At 41.7% G+C, this 25,366-nt stretch overlaps 1 protein-coding gene across 8 annotated transcripts in view; it reads right to left on the bottom strand.

The window, feature by feature from the left end:
• ARIH2 (ariadne RBR E3 ubiquitin protein ligase 2) overlaps positions 1–25,077 on the bottom strand; it is a 38,420-nt gene extending 13,343 nt beyond the window's left edge. For 5 of the 8 annotated variants that reach the window (XR_005722182.1, XM_040246961.1, XM_040246960.1 and 2 more), the window contains exons 1-5: positions 24,901–25,077; positions 22,166–22,241; positions 20,443–20,785; positions 862–929; positions 300–363 (exon numbers count right to left, since the gene is read on the bottom strand). Coding sequence is in view for 6 of the 8 variants with exons in the window: in XM_040246961.1 (XP_040102895.1) it covers positions 300–363; positions 862–929; positions 20,443–20,691 (381 nt within the window). In the remaining 2 variants the exon portion in view is untranslated. Of the gene's footprint in view, positions 1–299; positions 364–861; positions 930–7,708; positions 7,755–20,442; positions 20,786–22,165; positions 22,242–24,900 lie in introns of all 8 variants that reach the window. The other 3 variants (XR_005722183.1, XM_040246964.1, XM_040246965.1) reach the window with 1 other exon arrangement.
• Between the last annotated feature and the right edge of the window lie 289 nt (positions 25,078–25,366).

The raw sequence follows: 25,366 nt of genomic DNA, 5'->3' as shown, positions 1-25,366 counted from the left end.
CAACCAAGGAAGGCAGCAGCAGAGTTAAAGAGGCATGCAGTGAACGGGCACCCCAAGAACACAGCAAGGACAGAGCACAGGCTATATGTAAGTGCAGGAGACGGGTGAGGCTGGAGAGGGCAGGCAGCCATTCACTCCTCGTCTACGAGGAAAATTTCCAAATGATGTCGGAAATGGAAGATTTAGGCCTATACTGGAACAAGTGTCTTGGGGATGCTGCACTATAAACAGAGTAAGATGGTTCTCAACAACCGTGTGAGCCAAAGCGAGAGCCACGTGAATCAGGAAGGGACACTCACATGTTTTGATGGATTGGGCTGAACTCGAGCTTCAACGAGCAGCTGGGCAGAATTAGATTTGTATCTACAAAACAAAAAGTGTAAAGGGAATCAGAGCTCCGGTTCTGGAGGTATGGTGGTAAATGAGCTGACCTTTCTCTCTGAAGGTAATAAGCACTATGTCATGATGTATTTATTCCACTTGATGTGTCTGAAAGAAATACCTGGAGATATTGCCAAGTGTTATCTAGAAGGGCACTGATTTAACATTAATGATGACATAAAACTCTGACCTAACTTCACTGTCCAACAACAGGGGTTTGGAATAGGATGGAACATCAATATGGTAAAATACTGTACCTTCATTAAAACTGGGGGTACAGAAAGAATATGCTGAAAACATTGGAAAATGTTCACCATATACTAAGAGAAAAAAGGCTATACAATATGACCCAGTGTTTTAAAAATATAATCTGCACATTGTAAGGATATTCTCCATAACACAGACAATTATTACCACTGGGTGTGCAGGCAGAGAGAAGTTACAGACAATGCCATTTCTTCCTCCCCCAAAACACCTTACCTGTCCAGTATCTCGGCAACTTGCCAGTGGAAATTAACTAATATAAGTTTAGCAACTGAATGAGACACCTAGAAAGAAGAAAAAAAGAAATCAAATTATAATGCAGTTTTTTTTTTTTTTCAGAGTGCTCTTACATTTTGAGAAATGCATACATTCCTCTCTACTGTAGGTCCAGGCTTGATTTTTAAAATCTTCCTCTTGGTTCTGTTTTATCTTTTACGTTCAGACACTTAGAGTCTTAAGCAATTTCCTGGATCTCTTGATTTTTCAACCTTTGTTTTCATTAGCATCCCTTCAAAGAAATTAGTTTGATTTCAAACTTACACAAGACCATCCTATCTACAGTCAATAAGGACCTAGAATCCAAAGTAAGCAAACGAGCTGCAGGTTCCCTAATGTGATTTATGTTTGCTGAAGCTGCTGTAGGAGGCCATACCTGAGCACCTCCAGGTAGGCATGTTACTTGCAGAAGCTCTCCAGGCTTGAACTTCTTATATAAACCCAGAAAAACAAAAGAAAACAAACAAAAACACCCCTGGTTAAAACCTCTACCTCTATAACAAAACTATTCATCCACAAGGACTACTATCACAGAATGAAAACAGAGACAAAGTGTTTGGTATAAATGTTAAAATTTGCTTGAGAATAGCTTTTGGCTACAACTATATTTTTACAACCCGAAAATTACATCGTTTTATTATTTATTTTTCGCTGCAGTGCGCCGCTTGTGGGAGCTTATTTCCCTGCGGTGGAAGAGTGGGGTCCTAACCAAAGGACAGCCAGGGAATTCCCAGAATGAAATTTCTTGACCTTCCCAAAGAAACAGAACTTCAGCACCATACCCGGTCTGATCCCTTGATCTCAACAGCACTAGCAACAGCAACAAAGCCTCAGAATTAGCATCAGCCCCTCCATGTATGGAAAATGACACAGGCCTCCGTTGAAACTGAAAATTTTACTGATGACTACAAGTCCACTAATGACCAACTCAGAATAGTCCAGCAGAGTTCTGGTGAGAATGGATAATGTGAAGAGAGGATGTGTCTCAGTTCAGTTCAGTCGCTCAGTCGTGCCTGACTCTTTGTGACCCCATGGACTGTAGCACACCAGGCTTCCTTGTCCATCACCAACTCCTGGAGCTTACTCAAAATCATGTCCATTGAGTCTATGATGTGTTTAGCACTTTATAAAAGTGAACAGATGTCCATCTACTCTTCCAAAGCCAACTGCTGAGGATTATCAATACATGCAACACTGTAGGCACACACACCTCCCACCAGCCTTCTACAGGAGGCACTGTGAGTGCCCACAGCATGGCCTCAGTGTATCACAGACTGCCAAGGCCTCAGTCTCCTCCAATTAATCCATTATGAATGTGAAGGAATTTTAAGACCATTAATTAAAGCAAAATGTAGAATGATGGCACCCTGCCCAGTAATGGACACCAAGGAAGATCTACAAGGAAGTGAGGATACAAAGGGCCCTCTGAGCAAAAAGCAGCACAGGGTTAAGGAAGAGTACCTAGAAGAATTTATGCTAGCAGGTAGTCAGTCTCCGAAAAGAGGCCGCCTCCTCCCTGATCTGGGTCACAAGAGAGAACTGACTTCACCACCCTCTGTCAACCGCAGCGGTCTCCCAGAGGAAGAGATGTCAGGTGATGTGGCAGTGGTGGCGGGGGGGGGGGGGACACACGACTACTTAAGTTACCTTTAGCAAGAGGGCCAAGACAAATATATGATATTAAAACATTACAGATAAAAATCTGTCATTCTCAGAGTGCAGACAGCTGAGCTCAGGAAAGAACTAGCCAAGTATTCACACCATTTTCCTGTGTAATGCTCAGAGCTTGGCAATCCATTCTGAATCTATTAAAGCTGACACTTTGTAACTGAGGAAAGTCTTCCACTCTTCTTACCTGTTCAACTGCAGAGAACAAAAGTCTTCCAGCAGAACCAAGACAAACTACTGCTGGATTGTTTTGATCAAGCAACTAATAACCTGTGAGTAATTAAGATTATGTATTACCAAGAAGGACTTAAAAGTATCTATGTATGTACGTATGCATGCATTATCAAGAAGGAGTATTCATTCATTCATTCATTCATTTTTGGCTGTGCCACAAAGCTTGTGAGATCTCAGTTCCCTGAATCTGGGCCATGGTGGTGAAAGTCCGGAATTCTAACCACTAAGCCACCACGGAAACCCCCCAAGGAGAACCTATAATGAGGTCAAACTTCTTCCAAAAAGGGTGATAAACAACCACTGATAGCCAAAATAGACTAATGACTTGGGAAGGACACATGACCATGTCACGTTCAAGACAAATTTGCGGTTCTATAAGATCAACATGTAATAAGAAAACTTTTTTCCATTTTTGAATACTCTTTCAGAAACGAGAGCAGGGAAGAATACTTCTTCCAAATTTACTTTATGAAGCTAACACAACCCTGATAAAAGGCTGATTTAACATGTGAAAACGCCTAAGGCAATTCACTGAATTAACAAAGTAAAGGCAGGAAAAAACCCAAATGATCATTTCAGTAGATACAAGAAAACTCATTTGACAAAATCAAGGAATCATTCAAGACAAAAATTCTTAGCAAATTAGGAAGAAAAATAGAACTGCTTAAATCTAACACAGGGTATCTAAGGAAAACATTGTACTCTATAACAACACAGTGACTGCTAAGACCAGGGACATGACAGAGAAGACCACTCTCATCATTTCATCTAACACTGTACTGACGGCCCTAATAAGGCATGGGGGGAAAAACGACACACATAAGACACAAAACTACCGGTAGAACTAATAAGTTTAGTAAGGTTAAAAAAATAGAATACCCACATATAAAAATCATAAATGTGTTTCTACATAGCAGCAAATAAAAGTTAAAATGTATTGATAAAACTAAAATGTATTGATAAATATATTTTATTTAACCCAATATATTAAAATATTTCAACAGGTTAACGCACTGAAAATTATTAATGAACTACATTTTACATCTTTTTTTTCCATCTAATTGTTCAAAGACCATTGTATTCAGAATTATAGCACATACCAATCCAAACTGGCCACAATGCCCAATGGCTACATGTGATTGCAGCTACCATAATGGACAATGCAGCTAGACAGAACATAGCAATCAAAATTAATCAAAATCAAAGCAGGCGTTACGGTATAAATTAGTAGTTGATCCTAAAATGTATGGAGAGGACCCTGAATATCCAAAGCAACCGTGAAAGAGCAAAGTTGAAGAGACTTACATCATCTGACTTCAAGACTTACTATAAAGCTACAGTAATCCAGACAGTGGGGTACTGGCTTAAGGACAGACATATCTATAGATCAATGTAACAGAACAGTAAACTCATATACACTTATGATTAATTTTCTACTAAGGTACCAATGTAATTCAACAGATGATAAAACAGTCTTTTCAACAAATGGTTCCAGAATAACTGAACATCACTATACAAAACTCAGAACTTAAATGCTTAGTTCATGTCACACAAAAATTTCCTCAAGATAGTTCACAGTGTTAAATGAAACTGAAAACTATAAAACTTTCCGAAGACAATCTTTGCAATCTTGGTTTTTTAGGTAAAGATTTCTTAGCTATGACACTGAAAGCACAATCCTTAAAAGAAAAAATATGATATACTGGAGCTCATAAAAATTAAATTTCGTTCTTCAAAAGACATTATTAAGAAAAGACAAGCCACAAAATATATGATTTGCAACAGAAAAAATAATTGCAAATCATATATCTGATAAAGGACTTAATTCAGAACATATAAAGAACTCACACAACTCAAAAAGCTCAACATTAGTCATTAGAAAGAAAGTGAAGTCGCTCAGTTGTGTCCGACTCTTGGCGACCCCATGGACTGTAGCCTACCAGGCTCCTCTGTCCATGGGATTTTCCAGGCAATAGTACTGGAGTGGATTGCCACTGCAAATTAGAACTATAAGATACTACTTCACACTCACTAGAATGATACAGAAGACGGACAATACCTAAGTGCTGGCAAGCAAGTGGAGAACCTATAACACTTATATAATGCTGGTGGGAATGTAAGATAGCAGAGTCTCCTCAGAAAAGTTTGGCAGTTTCTTAAAATGTTACACGCGATCCCACTGCTAGATATTTATCCAAGTGAAATGAAAACATGTCCATGCAAAACCCTGTTATATAAACCATCACAGCAGCATAGTTCATAAGAGCCAAGACCTGAAATCAACCCAAATGTTCATCAACTGCTGAATGAATGAGTAAACAAAATGTGGTATATATCCATAAAATGGAAAAGCCTCACTGGGCAGTAAGAGGAAAGCATTACTGACATGTGATACAGCATGGATGAACCTTGAAAACATGCCAAGTGAAAGAAGCCAGACACAAAAGACTACATACTATAAGATTCAAGTCATATGACATTTCTAGGAAAGGCAAATCTATGCAGACAGTAAGATGGTCAGTAGTTTCCTGGGACTGGGAGTGGGGACTAACTACAAATGGATATAAGGGAATGTTTTGGCTGATGAAAATGTTCTATAACTTGGATTGTGGTGATGGCTGTACATTTGTTTACATTTACTACAACTCTTCTACTGGTACACTCTAAAATGGATGAGTTTAATGGAATGTAAGTAATACTTCAATAAATGCTCAAAATAAAATTGATCGATGGACAGACACATGATAAAGTAAATGCAGGAAAAAGTTAGCACCTGTATAATCTAGACGGTAGATAAATGGATACCTACTGCACAATTCTTTAAAAGTCTTTATATATTTTAAATTTTTCATGAAGTTGGAGGGAAAGTTTGCCAACTTTAATTCAATGGCAATCTTCTGAATAAACAAATGTCACAAGAAACAGAGTTGACCCTTACACCATTGCCTCAAAATAGTTCATTTTGATCTTTTATGTACTCCTCAGAATGAAAACATCCCCCTCAGAGTTTTGAACATACATAGTTCTAACCAAAGATGAACTGACTAGACAATGTGAATTTTAGTATAAGTAGGCCTGTAATGCCAGTAACTTCACAACACTCCAGCTCCCTCTAAACCTCCCACACCAAGGCCTCGAGGGAGGGAGGGAAAGTAGTGGTACACAGTTCATCAAACACTGAAGGGTCCTGAAGTCCCTGGGTGGTCCAGAGAAGGCTTTCAGAGTCAAAGATGGAGCCAGAACATGGTCAAGTGTAGCCCATCTTCCTTGCCTTTCCCTCTCATTCCCTGTGCCTTCAAACCTGACCCACGATGGGTCAGAAGGCTCTGGAGAGCATCCCGTGAAGCTTGAAAGGACCGTGGGGTCACCTCTGTCATCATCCAGCCTGGACTCTGCTCTGTATTGCCCATCCAATCTGGCTTGGCTTGGATGACATTTACAATCTCAACACCCTCAGATGGTTTTCAAATCTTTATTTCAGGAAGCACTTGGCTACGTGAATGTCAAAAAGGACTTGGCCACTGGACATCACTATTTCCCAGAGGTTGCAGGCAAATTTCTGTCATCCTCCATAATTTGTGTTTGGGAGAGACCTTTAAAAAGCTACTTTCCCAGATACAGGCCCTCAAAACATGGTCAGTAGTTACCACCTATGCAGACACCTAAAGGCGTAGACGACTGCTGGGGAGTCAAGCTCTCCTTTCTGTTTTTAATAAACAATATATAAAGTGTCCATACAATTCTATCCCGGCTTCACACGCAGGTTTGGGGGGGTGGGTGGGGAGGAGGTGGACCTGAGGGGGAAATCCTGGATAGCAGCCAATGATGCTAGGATTTTCTCACAGAGATGCAGTGACGTGTACATGAAGATTTTAGCTGCTGTTATCAGCAAGCCATTCCTGACATGGCTAACAGCACACAAGTCCACAACCTCAGCAATTCAGGAGATATTCTGGATGCACTGTCTTCTGTGGTCTAAGGGCTTCAGAGACCAGAGAAGTGAAACAGTGTAAATAGCGAATTAGTGCCTGTCAACTTGGAATGGAGAGTATCTTGATAAGATAAAGTTTCTGGATCTATGCAGCCTCTGACCCACTCATTATAAGGAGACAGATGCAGGATTCCAGGAGCTTAGAAAACGCAACTCCAGCAGCAATTTGGTTACTGGCTTACATTTTAGCCTTCCTATGACTTGCCACCCCACTCTGTGTTTCAATTTTCTTGTATGTATTTTCTCTGTTAGGTCCCCAAGGAGAAAGCAGACTGTGGTGAATCTGTTTTTCAAATCACAGGACCCCAGGTCCACCTGAAGTTCATTAGTACATGAGAGCCTCAAATTTCTTTTCTGATTTCCACCAAACTCTTTCCCCAGAAAAATTCAAGTATCAGAATTTTATAAATTAATCACTGGAACAAACGTTTTTGATCCCCTGACCACAAGCACTTAAAATACCAGAGGGAGATAAATCCTGTCATGGAAGGAGACGCTCAGTACATACAACATTCTGGATCCTTTCTAATACACAGCCAACATCTATCTTTGGGGAAAACGTATTCAGAAGTTCAGGAAATTTAACCGTTATTACTTGACATCCCAGAGCACTTGGATTGAAAACGTTTATTATTCAAATAATGCACAGGACATGCTAGTTTGATATAAGGATCAAGGCACATACTGAATAGCCTCCATTCCTGACAACAGCTCCCCAGGAAAACCCTGAGCATCGTTACTGCTTCTTCATCTTTTTTGTCTCCTATAGTTGGTTCAAGCCGTCCAGTCCTTGGGGACAAGTTAACAGCACGGCTTGCAAATAGATTTTTTTCCCCCAGAAAACAGAAAATTCAGCAGCCCACCAGAACTGTCACCAGCCCTTCCCACACTTACCAGTGCCATAGGGAGGATGCAGCCGATGGCAGAGAGCATCAACGGCCTGAAAAAATACAGGTGGTAGTTTCAATTTTTATTTAGAATGCTTACTTGCCAACTGCCTGAAATCTTTTAAGGCTACCCGAATAGGGCTCCATGCCTCAGCCTGTTGTTAAGCCACTTCACGGTCCAATCACATTTGTTAACAAACACTAGTGGTCATTCACTAAAAGGCAGAGAGGAAGGAAAGGAGTGAACTGTTTGTTGGCCAGCTTCTGGGTCTAGGGTAGGAAGGGATGTAATATAGGAAAACTAGTCGAAGGAGATCAAGACGGATGGATTCAAGTCTTGGAGGGCAGAAGGTGAGGTGAGAAAGTGCTGAAGGAATAAGAGAAAGAAGTAAGGTTAAAGCACAGAGGCAAAAGAGAAGGTGAACACCAGGCCAGGATGGGGCAAATCAGCGGTGGTGGTGGTAGTGGCAAGACCCAGCCCTCGAGTCTAATTTCAGTGGTGGGCCTTCACCTCTCCCATACTTCACACCTCCATGCTCTCAGGCTCTAAGAGTTCCGCTCTCAGCGCCTTATTCTAACTTTGCTTCCTTGCATTTTCTCTCCATGGAGGGAGAGCTGACTGGTAATTGAGGCACCCACATGTCATAAATGTGCTACAAAATCTGATTAATGAACACTAATTTGAAGATTTCTCTCCAGTCTAACCTTAATTTAGTTCTGTTATGGTCTCTGATCATTAAAATCAATGCCAAAAACATCTAAAGACCTGACTAACTACAGTTACTTATGAAAAATACAATAAAACAAAATACAAAAGTCATCCCTTCCTTGACCTTGAAGGTACTTTGTTTATTATGAAAAACTCTGGGCATCTACATAAGTGAAGAGTATGATGAAACCCATGTACCCATCACCTAGTTCAAACATCGACTCAGAACCAGGCCATACCTTACCTATACCACTACCCTCGAGATTATTGCAAGGTAAATCTCAGCCAGCATATCTTTTCGGGTTTGCATTTCAATGAAAATCTTCTGGGAAATACTTAGTACAAAAGACAGATTACAGCCTCTTCTAGAATTCCATATGGTTTTCCAGGGAGGAGCCATATACAGGTAAGATGACTACTACTTTAGTGAACCAAAGTCCTATCCATTAATCACAACCAAAAGAAATGCAGATAGGAGCTCACAGCCAATGAATAACGCACAGTAGGACTAAAAGCCAAGTCTCCTACCATATTCCTGCAGCTACAAGCCCATCTTGTCCATATGTGATTTCAAATGATGCACTGTCTCTTCCAGCTCCGGCGACTGTGAGGAGGGCAAAGGAGAGGGAGTACCAGACACTTGCAGGGAGTTCCAGCCAGGTCACCTCTCTTCTCCAGAGGGTACCTCAGAGCCTATCATATCTTAGTGACAAAGCCACAAACTCCAACAGCATGTTTCAAAGACAGAGCCACTGACTGCTGCTGTTAACTATGCTCAAAACGTATCTCATTTCTATACACCTATATGTTTATGTAAATAAACCTCCATCGGAATGAAGCTCTTTTCTAGGGGAAGAGGTTTTCACACCACTTCCCTTCTCTGTCGTACCTAAGCAGCTAGAACAATGCCTGTGCCAGTGCTAGGTCCCATACTGGAACACTTCCCTCCGCCTGGCTCCTGTGGTCTCGTCTGAAATCACTGCCTATCCAGCCTCCTCCAGAGCCCCGGCAGGCAGGCAGGCAGGCAGGCAGGCAGGCATCAAAGCCTTCCAAGCCCTCAGGGGGTGCACAGTCTAGCAGGAGAGGCCAGATACAGATCTAGAAAGGAAGGTTTAAAGGAGAAAAAAAAGAAGGATGGTGAACTGAGAGGTCTTTTAATGTGACAGGAATGGCAGAGATGCTGACAGGAGGTTTGAGGAACCAAAAATCAAACATTAGGGAGCAGAGCAGTAAAGAGTTCACGCTAGAATCTGGAGAAACCACTTCAAGTTTCTCTACAGGGCAAGATAAAATGGGTGTTTTCAGCGGCTGTGTCAGAAAACGTGGAATAGAAGCAGAAAAGGTTTTATTTATGCATACCTGCTTTCTGTCTTACCATTCTAAAACAGGAGGAGGCAGAAAATAAAGGCCAAGAGACCTTTAAAATATTTTATGGTAGAGGTTAAATTGTTTTTTCCCCATCTTTCTTAGCATCTATCTAAAAGTTAAAACAACAGAAGATACTCAGAAACACTTGTTTTATTGAGAATCAACAAATTCTCAACCCATCCCAATCACAGCAAACTCTTAACCTAGTCCAATTATCACTGAACAAAAAATAAAATGGTTCATAAAAAGCATTTTGATGAAAAGGAACAATACCTGCCGCTGCATCCCACCGCATGCTGATCCTCTCCCAGTCTTCCTAGCCAGGACAAATCTCTCCCAGTCACTTGTCTGGGTTCTTCTGGTTGTTGCCAACATCGATGAGCATGCCCATAATTCTCTACCAGATCTAGCTTGCTTATGCCACTCCCGCCCCACTCCCATCCCAGCCCCAACTTCTGAATATTTTAATCACTATTCTCAGTTCCTCTATCTGTAGCCTTTGTAATCTTAAGACATTGTTTACAGGACCAGAGTTGCATTTCCACCCGAGCTTCTAATGGCACTCTCCTTGGCCCACTCAAAGAAGGTTTATCCATCTGGCATAAGTACATTATCATTACTAGTAGCTGCCAATCACACATACTTGTGCCACATGGTGTATTTGCTTTGTATTTATGTGGCTTGTGATTTCTGTGTGTAGTTTTTCTGCTTTGCATGGGAATTCTAATTCCCTTCCCCCTTGTGAAAAGTTCTATGGTTTCTCACCACATTCCAACCATCTTCCAACTTCTTCATTCTATCAATTGCTAGGAATCCACCTCACTCCTATTCCAGAAGAAATTTTTCTTGGATCCCACCAAGTTTCTGTTCCAATTTGGGCTGACCATTTTCCAGGCCTGCTACAAGCAGAACATGGGATTTTTCACTGGACTGCTACGTTAGTTTAATTATTTCTTGAATTATTTTTCTTTTTGATTTTCATCTTGAATTACTTCAGCAAAGGTACAGGAGAAATACATTTTTGGAGTCCTTGCTCATCTGAAAATAAGTTTATTTTTGCAATGACAGAATTGTAGATTAAAAATTATTTTCCCTCAGGACTTGGAAGACCATTGCACCACTGTCTTCTGCTTGCCAATGCTGGAGACTGGAGACATGATTCCCATGTCTTTTAGAAGACCTGGTGTATCTTTATGGAAACCTTTAAGGTTTTCTGTTCTTGTTTTTCTGAAATTTCATAGGGACAGTTCTGGCAATGGCTCTTCTTTACCCTTCTGGGCAACAGACAGGCACTTTCAATATGAAAACTGTTCCTCCCTCTGGCTCTTGGAAATCTTCTTTTACTTTTTAAATCTTTTCTTTCCTTCAATTTTCTTTGTTCTCACTTGCCACAAATTCTGGTAAATCCTGGTTATCTGGACTGAATCTCCATGTCTCTGTTTTTTCACACACCCACACCCACACCCCCCCCCACCCACACATATATACATAGACATATATATAGCCTGTATTTTGGCTTCATGTTGAGAGATTTTCTTGGTTGTATCTTCTGACCTATCTATGGTATATTTTCTAACTTGGCAAACCCGTAACCCATCTCCACAGGCTCTTTTCTGCTTTCACCTTCTTCCTGACGGCATCTCTGATTGTTTTATAGAAGCCACATCTTCTTGAGTATCTTGGCAAATACTAAATAGTGCACTTTTAAAAACAAGCAAAATTACTTACTGGTCTACATCAATTACAGTCAATTTCTCTGTTTGTCTTTCATCATGCATGTTTTCCTCAAATGTCTGGTGATTCTTGGTTGGAATCACCGTTCACAATAAAGGGCAACAAGGGGGATGAAGTACTGATATAGGCTACAACTTGGAAGAACCTCAAAAACTTATCCTAAGAGAGCCGCCAGACACACAAGGTCACACGTTCATGATTCCATTTCTATAACATAGATAGGGAAATCCAGAGATAAAGAAAGCAGGTGTGCTGTTGCCAGAGACACAGGGAGTGGAGAGTAAACATGCGTACTGGGTACCAAGCTTCCATCTTGGGGGTGATGAAAATGTTTTGGAACTAGATGAAGAAGATGACTGCCCAACACCATGAGTGCATTAACACGCCACTGAACTGTACACTTTCAAATGGTGAATTTTATGTGGATGTTACAATTTGTAGAAAGGGAGTCTCAGGAAATGAACCCTACTCTATGCACATGAACAGAACCCCGCAACTGCCAGGCTTCTCTCTAGGGTGACTGATCAGAAGCAGCTATAATTCAAGACTCAAGGGCTCCCAAAATGACATATAAAGATAGCTAAATCTGACCTTCTCTAAGTGCCTGATTTCCCTAAGATTATCTAGATTATTTTGCCAAGAGAGACACCAAGTGGGGCGGGGCTGACTGTTCCACATACAGACCTTTAATTAATCCTCCCATCTGCAGCACATTTATCTTCTCCAGGCTAAGTCAGTCAGATCAAAGCCCACAACCTCTTCAAAGACATGCTGGACAAACCGGCTCCCGTGTGCCATGATGTCCCATACGCTCCCCCTACATGTTCTCTTTGTTATTCTGTGTTTGTAACATATATGTGCCTTTACCTTCATTTTCATGGTATTTAAAAATGGAGAAGCACTTCCATATTTACTTCATGCTCTTTAATAATCTTTCTGCCCTCCTCAGCTCACTGGGCAATCATTAATTTATTTTCCTTCACAACAGACAAGTTTGCATTTTCTAACATTTTATATGACTGAAATCATAAATTGCTTATTCCCCCCACCACCACCCCTGAGTCCCCTCATGCAGCATATTCTGAGATTTACCAATGGTACTTGTATGAGTGGCCCACTCTTTTTATACTGATGAGAGCATGCTGTTCTACGGGTACACCACTATTTGTTCATTCATCTGTTTGTAGATACTTGGGTTGTTTCCAGTTTTCGGCTATTGCAAATCAAACTGCTAGACAGCCAAATACCAACCAAACAGAAACAAATGCAGAAGGGACAAACGTATGTGAGGGCAGCCAACCAACCTGAAGCAAAGACTTGAGGTGTGCTACTCGAGTGTCATAAAATAAAAAGCCTTTGAAGTATTCACATTGTATTTATGATTGCGATACTACTAGTCATTTTCACAGCTACTCATTATCAACATGGACAAAAGAACCCACTTTTATTTTGGTAAGGAAATATGAAGTTATGTTTAGATATCAAAAATATTACAGGAATCCTATCCAGTTTATGAGTACAGGTGGGCACTTTACATCCTACTCCCATTCTGATTACAAAACCAGCACACTCCAAACGTTGGATGTATCTTTTCAGCAGCCAAAAGAGGATGTACTGCTCACTCCTCATTTCAGTAACCTGGATCGTTTCACATTTTTTTTTGTATTTCCACAGGAATATAATGTCAAATACCTCATCTCACCTCTGAAGATTCTGTTTTATTACATCTGCACGAGGTTCAGTCTTATATATGAGAACTGCCAAAGCTAAATCTGACATGCACACCAAGCTGGGAACCACACATCCACCAGGTATATACCATCTATATTTGAAAGTCAGCTGGCTTCATGGTAACCCTTAAACAAGCATATCGTCTATTTACAAACAGAAACATATAGAAGTAGAGCCTTGGGGTTAGATGTTCAACTTTTGCAATTATTGGCCTGGGCTTATTTAGACAGTCACATCAACAACAAGCAATACTTACTGAGATCAAAACATAACCAGGCATTTTTGCTTGGTGCTGTTTATACAAAGAAAAAGTATGGGCCTTTATCTCAAAGAGTTCAATTCCTGACATACAAACAACTAGTATCAGTATATATCAAGAAACATGCAAAAAGGGGGGCAGAGGTAAGTGTCTGAATCTGCCTGGAGATCAGAGAGGGCTTCACAGGAGAAGGCAGCCAAGGGTTAAGTCCTCAGTTTCCAGCCTGGTGGATGGTGGTATCACCAATGAAGATAGAGAATCAAGAAAGCCAGGTTGGATGGCACTGGAATATTGTAAAAGGCAGCAAGACTGGAAAATGATGGTGAGCACACTGAAGAGACCAGTAAAAGTCTAAAACAAGAGAAAAGGAAATGTGTGGATAGACCATGTACTGGGCAGGAAAGAAACTGCCAGTCAAAGAGAGCGGCATTCCCAGATAGAGACCACTGTTTGTTCATGACTGTAAGAACAGCTCTGCTGTCCTGTTAAACTCTCTAAACAAACATCTCGCTCTTCCCGCATGTTCTTTCCTCTATCTATGATTGATTACTTGTGGTTATCACAGCAAAACTATTTCATGGTTATAAAGGGTTATGATAGTTTAGAGAAAAGAGAACACAACACAAGCTTCGAATTCTGAAATTCATGTCAGTTTAAGTAATCAAGCCACAGCAGGACACATTTCAGGTTAAGCAGGATGCAAAGCTTCCTGCTGTCTCAGTCTGTACCTCTTCTCAAATCTTTGCTCTAACTCTTCCCTTTTTCAGACAGAGAAATCAAATCTTTTACATTTTCCTAGGGCAGCAGGGGAGCGAAACTGGGGCAGAGCAAAAGTTAAAGTACTTGGGAATTCCCTGGTGGTCCAATGGTTAGGGCTCTGTGCTTCCACTGCAGGGGCCACAGGTTTGATCCCTGGCTGGGGAACTAAAGATCCCACATGGTGTGTGGCAAGGCAGGAGGCATCTTAAAAACAGGATCCTTAGTAAAGGATCTCAGAATTAACTAAGCCAAGCAAACTAGGCACTTCAGTAAGGAGTGCTGTCAATGCAAGCAGGAGACCAAACACTGCAGTTCACTAGAAACGCAGAAACAAAAGACAAGACCATAGTCCCCTATAAGCTCTTCCTGGTCCCAATTCAAAATTCTATTTGTGTTATTTTTACTTTTCTTATCATAGACCCACGCGAAGGACAACAGAGTATTTGGATGAAGGCAAGAGAGCCCGAAGTCCATGATCCAAGTACCGCACGCACACTCAGAAGCGTCAGTCAGTAACACATCACCCAGAACCTTCTGTAATTTGGTTCCTACCCTGTGACTCGAAACGCACAATCCTGAGAATGTGTTCCAAGGAACCACAGCACACATGTGACAGCAATATTCTCCTTATTCAACTCTTGCCCTGCTTCTACCATGACCATGTTTAAACACTCATGTACCAGGCACTTTATGTGCATTATCTCACTTAATGCTGTGAAGAAGGTATTAATTATCATTATTTTATAAATGAGGAAACTGAAGCTTACAGATGTTGAGAAACTTGCCCATGGTCATGTTATATTAAATGGCAGAAAAGGAAGCGGGACTCAGGCTAGCCTGACCACTAGTAGTGCTGACTCAACAACACACGGGCCACATCCATGAAAACGCTCACAGCAATATAACCAGTCCCCGTAACTGTAACACACAAGTACTCACCTAAATGCCTAACGGGGAAAGCTGGAGCAAATTATGGTTCAAAAACAAGACAATGTGTTATACATAAGACAACATATGAGGAAGTATAAACAAGGGGAAGTGTTTGAAATTCACATTTTTAAAGACAGAATATATAAATACATGCATATAATGAATACTAGAATGGACTGTCACCCAGAGTAGAGATTTTCCATTTTGTTCACAGCTGTTTTCCCAGTGCCTAACACATAGCAGATGCTCAATAAATACTAGCTGAATGAATGAACTGCAGAACAGTAACATATCTATGAATATGGACAAGACCTGAGGGATAATAAGCAAGGAAGAAAGCTTTTATTTTAGGCTAACGAAATGATGAACGGTATTCTTTAGTGGAATTAGAATCACTCCCTTGATTACACAGTTCCTAAGGCAGTGTGCAAGTACAACAAAAGGCCAGAATGAAAGCTGGCCTTGAATCTCATGGAGAGCTTCTTTTCCAAAAGGCAGGGAGCATGTGGTATGTGGTGCCAGGTACACAGTGAGGGCACAGAGTCAATGATAACAATAACCTTTCTAAGCTGGCCAGACAGGGATAACTCTAGCACTAGTTGCTCTTAGGCAATTCTCAATGTCACTCTGGACATTTCTCATCTTCCTTTAAAAAATACATTTACACACCAGTAAAACACTTACCAGACTTCCAGACTAAAAAGCATGGTGAAGTATGTCAACACATCCACTAACGACCAACTATTTAAAACACAGGAATTTAATCTAGATTCTAGTGAGATAGAGGCATGCAAAGAAACCTGACATCAGATCATAAAAATAGAAATCAGACGGCCGCTCAGCACACAAACATTCAGTGTTACTGGGTCCAGCTTAAAGACACTTTCCCATGAGTAGTAACATGAAAACAACCATTACTTGGTTAATTAATGAATGTATAAATAAAAGTAGCATGTTCTTACATTCAGCTATACCAGGATACAAGAAAGTTAACTTAATAAATACAATTAGTGTTTTCCAGATGTTATATAAGAACTTAGTGCTACTTGAGAGAAAGAATATAAGGTAATTCATGATTCACCCACAAAAGGGAAAAATGACCACAGAAGAACCTGGAGAGATTTTCCAGCCACAATTTGCTAAACAACAAGCACTAGATCTTAAAACAAATTCAAGCAAGAGGGCGGCAGAATAGTCTTCTGGGGAACATTCTCCCGGCTCTATTGCAGTTAATATAGCAATTCATGAGGCAAGAACTATAGTAAAAACACTCACAATAATCAGTTTATATCTCTAACCCTATTTGAGGAAAACCAGGCTTGAGAAAAGTGAGCGGCACAGTTCAGCACTGAAGTTTAAAAAAATCTAATTCTTTCCTTCAACAGTAAAGACACTTTAGGTAGCATTCACGATCTTCTATTTTATTCCTTCTTACCTGTACATCTGAGTCTCCACTCCAGCCCAGAAGGTAACTTCCCGCCCCCATGCCTAACTGACCCGGGGAATTCTGTTACTCCCACTCCTGCCACATCCCATCTTGAGGTTCTCTTATCAACACAAAGCTCACAGAGCTCATGGCAGCTCCACGGACCAGATCTAGTCCAAAATGGACTCTTTCTTCTTTCTGAAGCCTGGGCGGGGCTGAGTAGCACCATCCCATCTTCCCTGCCCACAGCCCTAACAAGCTGCTGAGAGAAGAGACGCAAGGCGGCAGGCACCTCCAGCCCGTCAGCAGTCAAACCCAGCAAAGGCTTCCTCTGGGCTTGGACCATGGCTGAGCCCGTTCTTGAGCAGCCTGACTGCAAATGCCCCCTGAGATTCAGGGAACAAGTACCAGCAGAATTCACTGAATGATGAAATTCTTCCAAGTTAACTAACTATACCACATTTTGTAATAAAAAGGGACTGTTATTACTAGAGAAGGCCTCCCAAATCTATCGCAGCAACAATACTTTGTTGTGTAAGTCTTCATATAAAGACCAGCAGGTAAAGAAGGTAACTTTGCTCATTTTTTAAAGACTCGAATATCACTAAAATGTTCGTCAGAGATTTCCCCCTCTTACATCACAATCCACCTCATTTGGCAATCACTTCATTTTTCACATCTATTCCATTTGTGTAGGATGATAGCTCGTTCTCGAAACAAGGCTTCTGTTTTGCCATTATTTGAACATCAGCAGTTTTCCCTCTACCCCATAACAGGTAAGCATTTTCTCCTTTGTCTATTCTCAGCCCTGAATTTTATTTTTCTGGGCACTTTCTTTTCTCTATTAATGATCTTACTCAAGGACTGGTTGCAGAATACATATAGGAAGTTACCCTCTGATAGCAAGGGCCCTCACTAAACCAAAAGCCCAATGTCCCACACAGCTGGGAATTTTCTGCCTAAGACACTGGAAATCCCAAAAGGTAACAGAAGGTTTAACTTTATGTTAGTCTATGGCTCATCCATAGGCGACTGCCAGAACATAACAGAGTGAATAACACCAATCAGTGGCTAACTGATGCCACTTCTCAAACTCAGCTTTTGCTCATGGACAGCTAGCTGTTCATGAGGCTCTAATTTGAAACTACATACACATCACATTTCCTATTAGCCAAATAACACCTAAACCGTATGAAAGAAATATCTCAATAAGTCACGAGTGTGCAAACAGCATGTGATTGGTGAGGAAAATCAGTAGTGACGTGGGTGATGATTACTGAGCTCCTTTCTCACAGACACAGGCAACAGGAGTGAGAGTAGCTAAAGCACCTGTGAACACCATTCTGTAAACTCAACACTTCAATGACTTCCTCTTACCTCAAAAAAATTTCAAATACAAAAGTAAAACCAATGCTAGGTTTTAGCCAGCCTGAAAGAGGAAGACTGTGTGTGATTCCTTCTTCCTGTACTCTTGACCAAGCTGTTTCTGCCTGTCCTCCTTGGTCAAATTCCTGAACCTCTTAGAACACCATGGAGCCCCCTTACATGCAGCCAAGCCACAGAAGAGCCAGGACCTCGGCTGCCCAGGCCTAGAATGGAAATGGTGTTAACACACTCCTCAGTGAGGGAGGGGGAAAAAAAAATCCAGCTTCCTTTTCTACAGTCATCTAGAATTTCATGGATTATTTTCCTCTCTGCTTTATTTTCCCTTTAACCCTTTCCTGGGGTTTCAACTTTCTTCCTTCTCTCTTTGTTCCTTCATCTCTGTTCCCAGTTCTTTTTGCCGTATTTTTCCTGATCTTGTGGGTGAGAATAACGCTCTTTTACAACAGTAGAGGATGGACAGCACGGACTAGGGAATTGAGCTCATACCAATAAAATCAGCAATATCATCAACAGTTGACAAAATCCACAGTGCCCCCAAATTATTCAATGCCTGCTATGGATGAACACTGGGATAGGAATCATGGGGGAGACAAGATAAAAAAGTAGTTTCTGCCCTCTGTGACATGACAAGCAGTGAAGAGAACATCCCAAAATATGTGAAAAAGTAAAAACAACATCAAGCAGTCAGAAGATTGCACTATATGAGTTAATAAACTTGGGTTGTAACATTTGGGCCCTGGGTCCACAACAGGAGCCAACCACTGTGTTCTAGAAGGTTGTGAGGAGGCTCACTCAGGGAGAGCCCAAGGCAGGCCTGAAAGAGCCGTGAGGGTCCAAACAATTAAGGAGAGGGCCTCCCCAGGCCCACAATAAGACAGCCTAATAAAAAGGAAAGGAGTAAAATGGTATATTTTATGGATTTTACTACAATTAAAAAAACAAAGGAGGAAAAGGCCTGTGCCCCCCAGCTGTCTCCAGCAGAGTAAGAAAGTTGGCACGGGGGCTTAACTGAGAGTTCCTATGCATAGGTGGAAATATCCTGATGAACTCTGCCAACTGATACCGTCCAGAACCACATGCCCGACAATTCCTCCTCTAATTTTAAATACCAACACCATGTAAAATACGGTTAAAGAAAAAGAAACTAGTTGACCAGAGAGGGAGAGGTGGGAATAATGATGAAGGAAGAGATCTGAGATCTCTTTTCTACCAGGGAAATGCCCCAGCAACTCTGCTATTGTTATGAACAGAAATCCCAGAGGTTCCAATGGGTCTTCATTCTTTGAGTTTTCTGCTGAGCGTGAGAGAGGAAACCTGCCCATTTCTAGAAGTGAGTTGCAAAAAATCTTTAGCTTTCAGCTTCTAGCTAGCTAGCTAATAAAGCCCTGAGTATCCAAATCCAAGGTATTAGTTAACATTTGCTGATCACCTGGGGAAAAAAAAAAATCCCGGACTAGTAAGATAAAGCAACTTTTACAGTACGGCACACCTTTGTTATTTCCATTTCAATACCAAAATGAAAATTATTTGGTTGAAATCATGCCAATGTGCTCCTGATCTTCAGTTTTAGCGAACAACAAAATCCATGCAACAGCTCCTGAAAGGAAGGTCAGTGAAAACAGTAAAGTAGGAGAAATGTTCCCACTTTCACATAATGGTCCACATGAGAGGAGAAACATGCTGGGACAGTGTCTAAAGGACCATAATAATTCACAGTAAATGCTGTTCTGTGTGTTTTACTCTGTACGAGTTCGATATCATGTAATACAAAATGTCCATTGTGAGGATAATACCTGGCCTAAGGTGCAAGACACTGAAAACTATGCTAGCTTAAGTGTTAAAAATAAGTGGCTTGCTAGAATAATCAATTCTGTTACTTACTTACAATTTCATTTCACACTCCCTCAAATCAATGAAATACAAGCTATGAGAACTTACTTTACTCTTAGTTACTGCCAAAATTTCTTTCAACATCAGACATTAGTCACCAGTATATGAAACCAATGAACTCATTAGCCTAGAAGCACGGATTATTCACAGCAAACCGGGAGATCTAGGAGCTTCTCTTAAGAGATTTATCAATCGCCCACACACTGTTGGGTGATTCTGATGCTTATCCTATGTTACCTCATAAAATTTCATAAGACTTTCTGAAACAACTGTTAATCTACACAGCTCTGCTTCTGTGTATTTCTGGTCTATTTCCCCTGAATCCACTCCACCCCGCCTTTCTAATTCCTAGTAGTGTGAGAAGCTGAGGTCCTCTGATATGCACCTTAGAGAAAGCAAATACATCAGATGTGTCCAGAGGAGGCAACACATAATTCAGTTTGGTTTCAAGCTACAGGCCATTTAACCAAGCCGGAGGAGACTTTAGCAACAGCTCATATTTAGATTTAATTTCAAGGATTACACTTGGGAGTTGACAACACTGCTCACCTTTAGGACAGAAGCTAAGCTGGTCATGTGCTCATTGAGGGCACCCTCGGACTCCTTGTAGGTCAAGCACGTGAACTGGTACTCCTCAGGGTCGAAGGAGTCGGCCCCCTGCTGCTCCACATCGCTGGCCACTCCCACGTAATAGTCCTCTATGTCCCCAGGGTCCTCGTCCTCTTCCTCCTCTTCACAATTTGGGTCATAGTCCTCTTCGTTGCTGTCAGACCCCTGGCTATTCATGTCCACAGACATCTTAACATCCAGTCAAGTTGCAGATCAGGAAGGCAGTTTTTTTCCCTCCCCCCAAACTTCACCACTTTCTCAAACTCATTAGTGTTTTTGTCTTCTAAGGGAGGAAAAGAAAAAAAAATGTGTTAGTTACTTTCACTGTGAAAAGCTGTAACAGAAATCATTCAAGAACCAAAATGGCACAGCACTGGTCCTACACCCTATGGCCTATTCCAGCTCTCCTCTCATCCAGGAAACCTCACCGTCATCTCCCTGCCCAGGCTTTTCAAAGGGAAACCCTTTCCTGGAGGGGCAGAAGCAGTTAACAACGGTAACTTCACATGAAGGGTCTGGCATGAAAGAGTAAGGCTGTCTGCTCCGTGTCAAGGAGTCAAATTCCCATAGAGTTGTCCTTCCTGCCAGGGTCCTTAAGAGAGAAGCACATTCCCACAGCTGATTGCCCAGAGTGGAAGTATCCTAAAGGCTGAAGAGCCAACGTTTAAATTTTCTCAGCCAATCGTGCCCTACTGAGTGGTGACACAGACAGAACATAAATAGGGACACGGTTCCATCCCACTACAGTTTCTGGGGAAATAATACCAGTGTTTTACAGACATCGCTCTCAGATATATGGGGGAAAAAGTGCATAGTAAAGAAAAAATAAAACCACACAGCTCTTCAACATCAACATCCTCCTCTTGTCTGCAAAGGTAACTGATTTTTCCACTTTAAAGGGTTCTACTAATCCTCTAAAAGAGGTACTGAGAGGCAGAGAAACTGACCCAATAGTGAAGGAAAACTACAGATGTACTACTTTGGCAGGATTGAGCCTAGGAAAAAACAGAATCTACCTAGGGTAAAGAAACAAGATCAAATGGCAACAGCTACTGAAAAATCCTCATAGATCAAAATGTGACTCAATTACATATAAATGAAAAGAAAATACTAGTTGAAAAAGTAAAACAGTCACATATTTTAACTCTTAGAGACAATTTTGGCAAATACTCATTAATTTCTCTACACAAGAACTATTTCAAGTGACCGTTTCCAAGGAACAGTATCAAACAGTGATTTAAATCTAAAACTAAGAGGGCCTTAAAATGCAAGAGCATGTTGGACTGAATGGAATGAAATAATTTATATAACCAAATCTGGATTAAATACTAAAGTAAATTTAAAACCTATTTGAAGTAGATAATCTCGCCAAAAAATTAATAATGAAAAAAAGATTAAAATGAATGTCTACTAAATATGTAATCAGTCTAAAGGACTACAGTCACATTTTAATGATATTATAAAAATATCAATGAATCTACCTCTGATTTTACCTATAAATGCTTAAATTTTAAAAAAAGTCACACGAATGAGAGGGCAATAATATATCTGCAGTTTGACTTTTAACAAATTGTGTTATATGCTAGAACCACCTTATCACAACTGAACTAAACTATGGTATTTTTCCTTTAGGAGAAAGAATTAATCTTTAAATTAAAAATACCTGTAATTCTTGAAGATCTTGCAGGAAGATGTCACCTAAATAGTCATTCATATAATTTCATTCATATAATTTCCATCTAAAATGAAAAAAGATAATTCTATTTACATACTGTAAAATTGGTACCCCGCGTTCACAAATTTTAAAAATAAAGACATTTAAAAGAACAAGCAGCAAACGACCAGAAATTATTTTCTTATATGTCCCACAGATATCCACTTCATAATTATATATTGACAAGAGCTACACGGCCTTCTAAAAAAAGAAAGTATTTAAAGTAAACAGCTAATAATAATTTAACCTCGGGTACCCAGCTCCCTCTTATTCGTTCCCTCAGTTTGCAAGTCTACTACTTCACTCTTTTTTCTTTAATTTTTATTGGAGTATAGTTGATTTACAGTGCTGTGTACTACCTTACTCGTATTGTTCAGATTTCCTAAATTAACTACTACAATTTCAATCTTAAATGTTACATAGAGATTGACAAAGCAAATTTTAACTGACTTGAACTGGGCTTTTATCATAAAGTCATCTCCATTGTTGTACTCTAACACTTATTTCAGCTCTCACTTTATTCGTGAAAATTATTTTCAAATAAAAAAAAGTCCACAAGAGAAAATAAAACAAAAATTTAAAAAAAAAAAATGGGGGAGGGTGCAATTTCCTAGTGGTCTAGTGGTTAGGGCTTAAAAAAAGAAAAAAAAAAAGTTCCTTGTACAATGCCCACTAGGCAATATTAACACCCATTTTGTACCTCTCTTCTGACATGCTCAAGGCCTACTTGACTTTCTCAGAGCTACAGATCCCACTATCAAAGACTAAATAAGTACCATTCACTTAATCAGAAATTTTAGGTCCATGTTTTTATCCTTCTAAATTTCTTGGAAAACCAGCGATAACTTTCAAAGAAATACTTCTAACACAGACAGGCAAATATAAACTAAATGAAAATCAAAGTCCAAACAATGACTGTGGAAGACGATTTCCAAAATAGTAGAGGAACAATTGATTTTTTAAGTCTGTTTTCTTGTATCTGCATTTTTATGTAAGAGACTGCTTATTAGGCATATAAGCATAAATAGCATTACAAATACTGCTCCCATCTATAATCACTACCAAGAACAGCTTTCATTTAATGAGAGCCAATTTCAGGTCAGACTCATTCTCATTAAATGTTTATAACCCTACAAAGTGGCAATCGTCCTCTTCTTACACATGAGGAAACTAGAGTTCAAAAAGATTAAGCAACTTGTCCAGGACCACAGTGCTGACCACAGTAGAATCCAGCATCATAGTTTTCACCAGATCTATGATCTATGAGAACTCACAATGCCCCATTCACCCTCCCACAGAGCCGAATACTACCCAAAGCTACCTACAACCACAACAAAAAAAGCCCAGTTCTCACTTTCTCTGGATTTCTTGCCAGGACTGGGGCTTCTCACCAGCTAAATATTCAAGAAGCAGGGGAAAACTTCAGGCTCCCTTCCAAAAAGGGGAAAATCATTTCATACTTACTGGGTGCTCTAGGTCCAGATTTAAATAAAATCTTAATTACTAATCTTTTCAAAGTTAAATATCCCTATTCTGTTTGAAAGAGTGCCGACACTGTTTCAAGGGGCCAGTATGTTATTGCTTCATTAACACAACAGATGAGAGATAACGCTTTGATTTCCTTCGGATGTTAAACATTAGCCTTACGTCCCAAACAGGCAAGGAGTAACAGAAATTATTGCACTTCCCCCCACCGCCCCCCACCCCGCAGCAAAGTCACGTGTTCATAAGAGCTGCCAACCATCCTGGGCTAAGGAATTCAAACGGAAGAATTCTCAGTATAAAGTTGACAAGAACAAGACAACAGACTTTTTGGTATCAATGTTTACTCCAGATATATTTAGCACTGAAGCGTCATTCACATTTCCGAAGAAAACTCGTTGGTACAAAAATATGAACCCTGTCTAATGGGGTAGCCACTAACCACATGTGGTCATTTACGTTTAACTCAAAGATTAAATAAAACCTGACACTACGATTTTCAGTCGCACTAGCCGTAAGTCAATGGCCACGTGTAGCAGCTAGTGGCTATCCTACTGAACAGCAAAGGTACAGAATAGGACCAGTGTGGCAGAAAGTTCTATGGGACAGAGTAACAATCAGTACTGAAGTGAAGTCATCCGAGAACCCGATAGCCTCTCCAGCGGCTACCACAAGCGGCGTCCGGTGAGGCGGCGACACAGCTCCAGGGCCGCCTGTCCCAATTCCAGGCGCCGGGATATATCCGCGAGGACACGGAGCCCAAGCGCTGGGGGTCCCGCACCCGCAGGCGTTAACTAACCGCGCGGGGAGGGAGGCACTGCGAGAGCTCCCGACGATGACCCGGGTGGGGAGCCCCCGGAGGCGCCGCGTTTCCCCGGCACGCCCGGCGGGGAGGGCCTAGATGCGCCAGGCACCAGTCGGTCAGAGGCGCTGGCCTGCGACCTCTCGGCGAACAGCAGGCGGCGGGAGGCGGAAAGACCGAGAGACATCAGGCGCCGGTGCGCCCTGGCCTCGGCCACCGGCAGCTCATCAGCGGGATCGCGGAGGGCCCCGAGACCCAGTACGAGATGCCGGGGGCGCCGGGACCTCGCGGGCAGCGACGAAGGCGGAGCCCCGGCCGGGCTAGGGAGGCGCGCGGAGAGCCCACCCCCTCCCCCGGTCCGCCGGGGTAAACAAGGCCGCGACTCACGCCGCGCACTTACCGGCAGCCGCGGCCCCGCGGCCGCTGAGCCCGGGCGGGCCAGACCGGGTCGGGCCAGGCCAGAAGAACCGGACCCAGGCGCGGCGGCGGCGGAGGCGGCGGGCCAACGCTGGTCAAGGCCCGCGCTGCTTCCTCCGGCGGAGCCGTCGCCTCAGCTCCGGAAGTGCTCGGAGCGGTTGCGTCACTTCCCGCCCGGGGTCGCCCCGCGGTCGCCGGGGTCGCGACAGGCCCTAGGTAATAACGCCTCTCTGCGGACACTTCACTCCAGCCCAGCGCAGCGACCGGAGTACACCCGCCGCACGGCTGGCGCCGACGGCTAGCAAAGGAGAGGCTTCTTGGAGAGCCGTCACGGCATCGCTGCGGGCTTTCGCCTGCCAGAGCCCCCGGCCCGGATCCTTTCGACCAGGGTTTTTGTTGTTTTTTTGACAGACTCTCCTCACTTCACTGTACTCGGTGTCCGGAGCGGA

This window comes from Oryx dammah, unplaced genomic scaffold, assembly GCF_014754425.2.
Source record: "Oryx dammah isolate SB20612 unplaced genomic scaffold, SCBI_Odam_1.1 HiC_scaffold_9, whole genome shotgun sequence".
NCBI classification, from domain to species: Eukaryota; Metazoa; Chordata; class Mammalia; order Artiodactyla; family Bovidae; genus Oryx; species Oryx dammah.
Note: the sequence above shows the minus strand (reverse complement) of the source record. Positions and strands in the feature narration are given on the sequence as shown.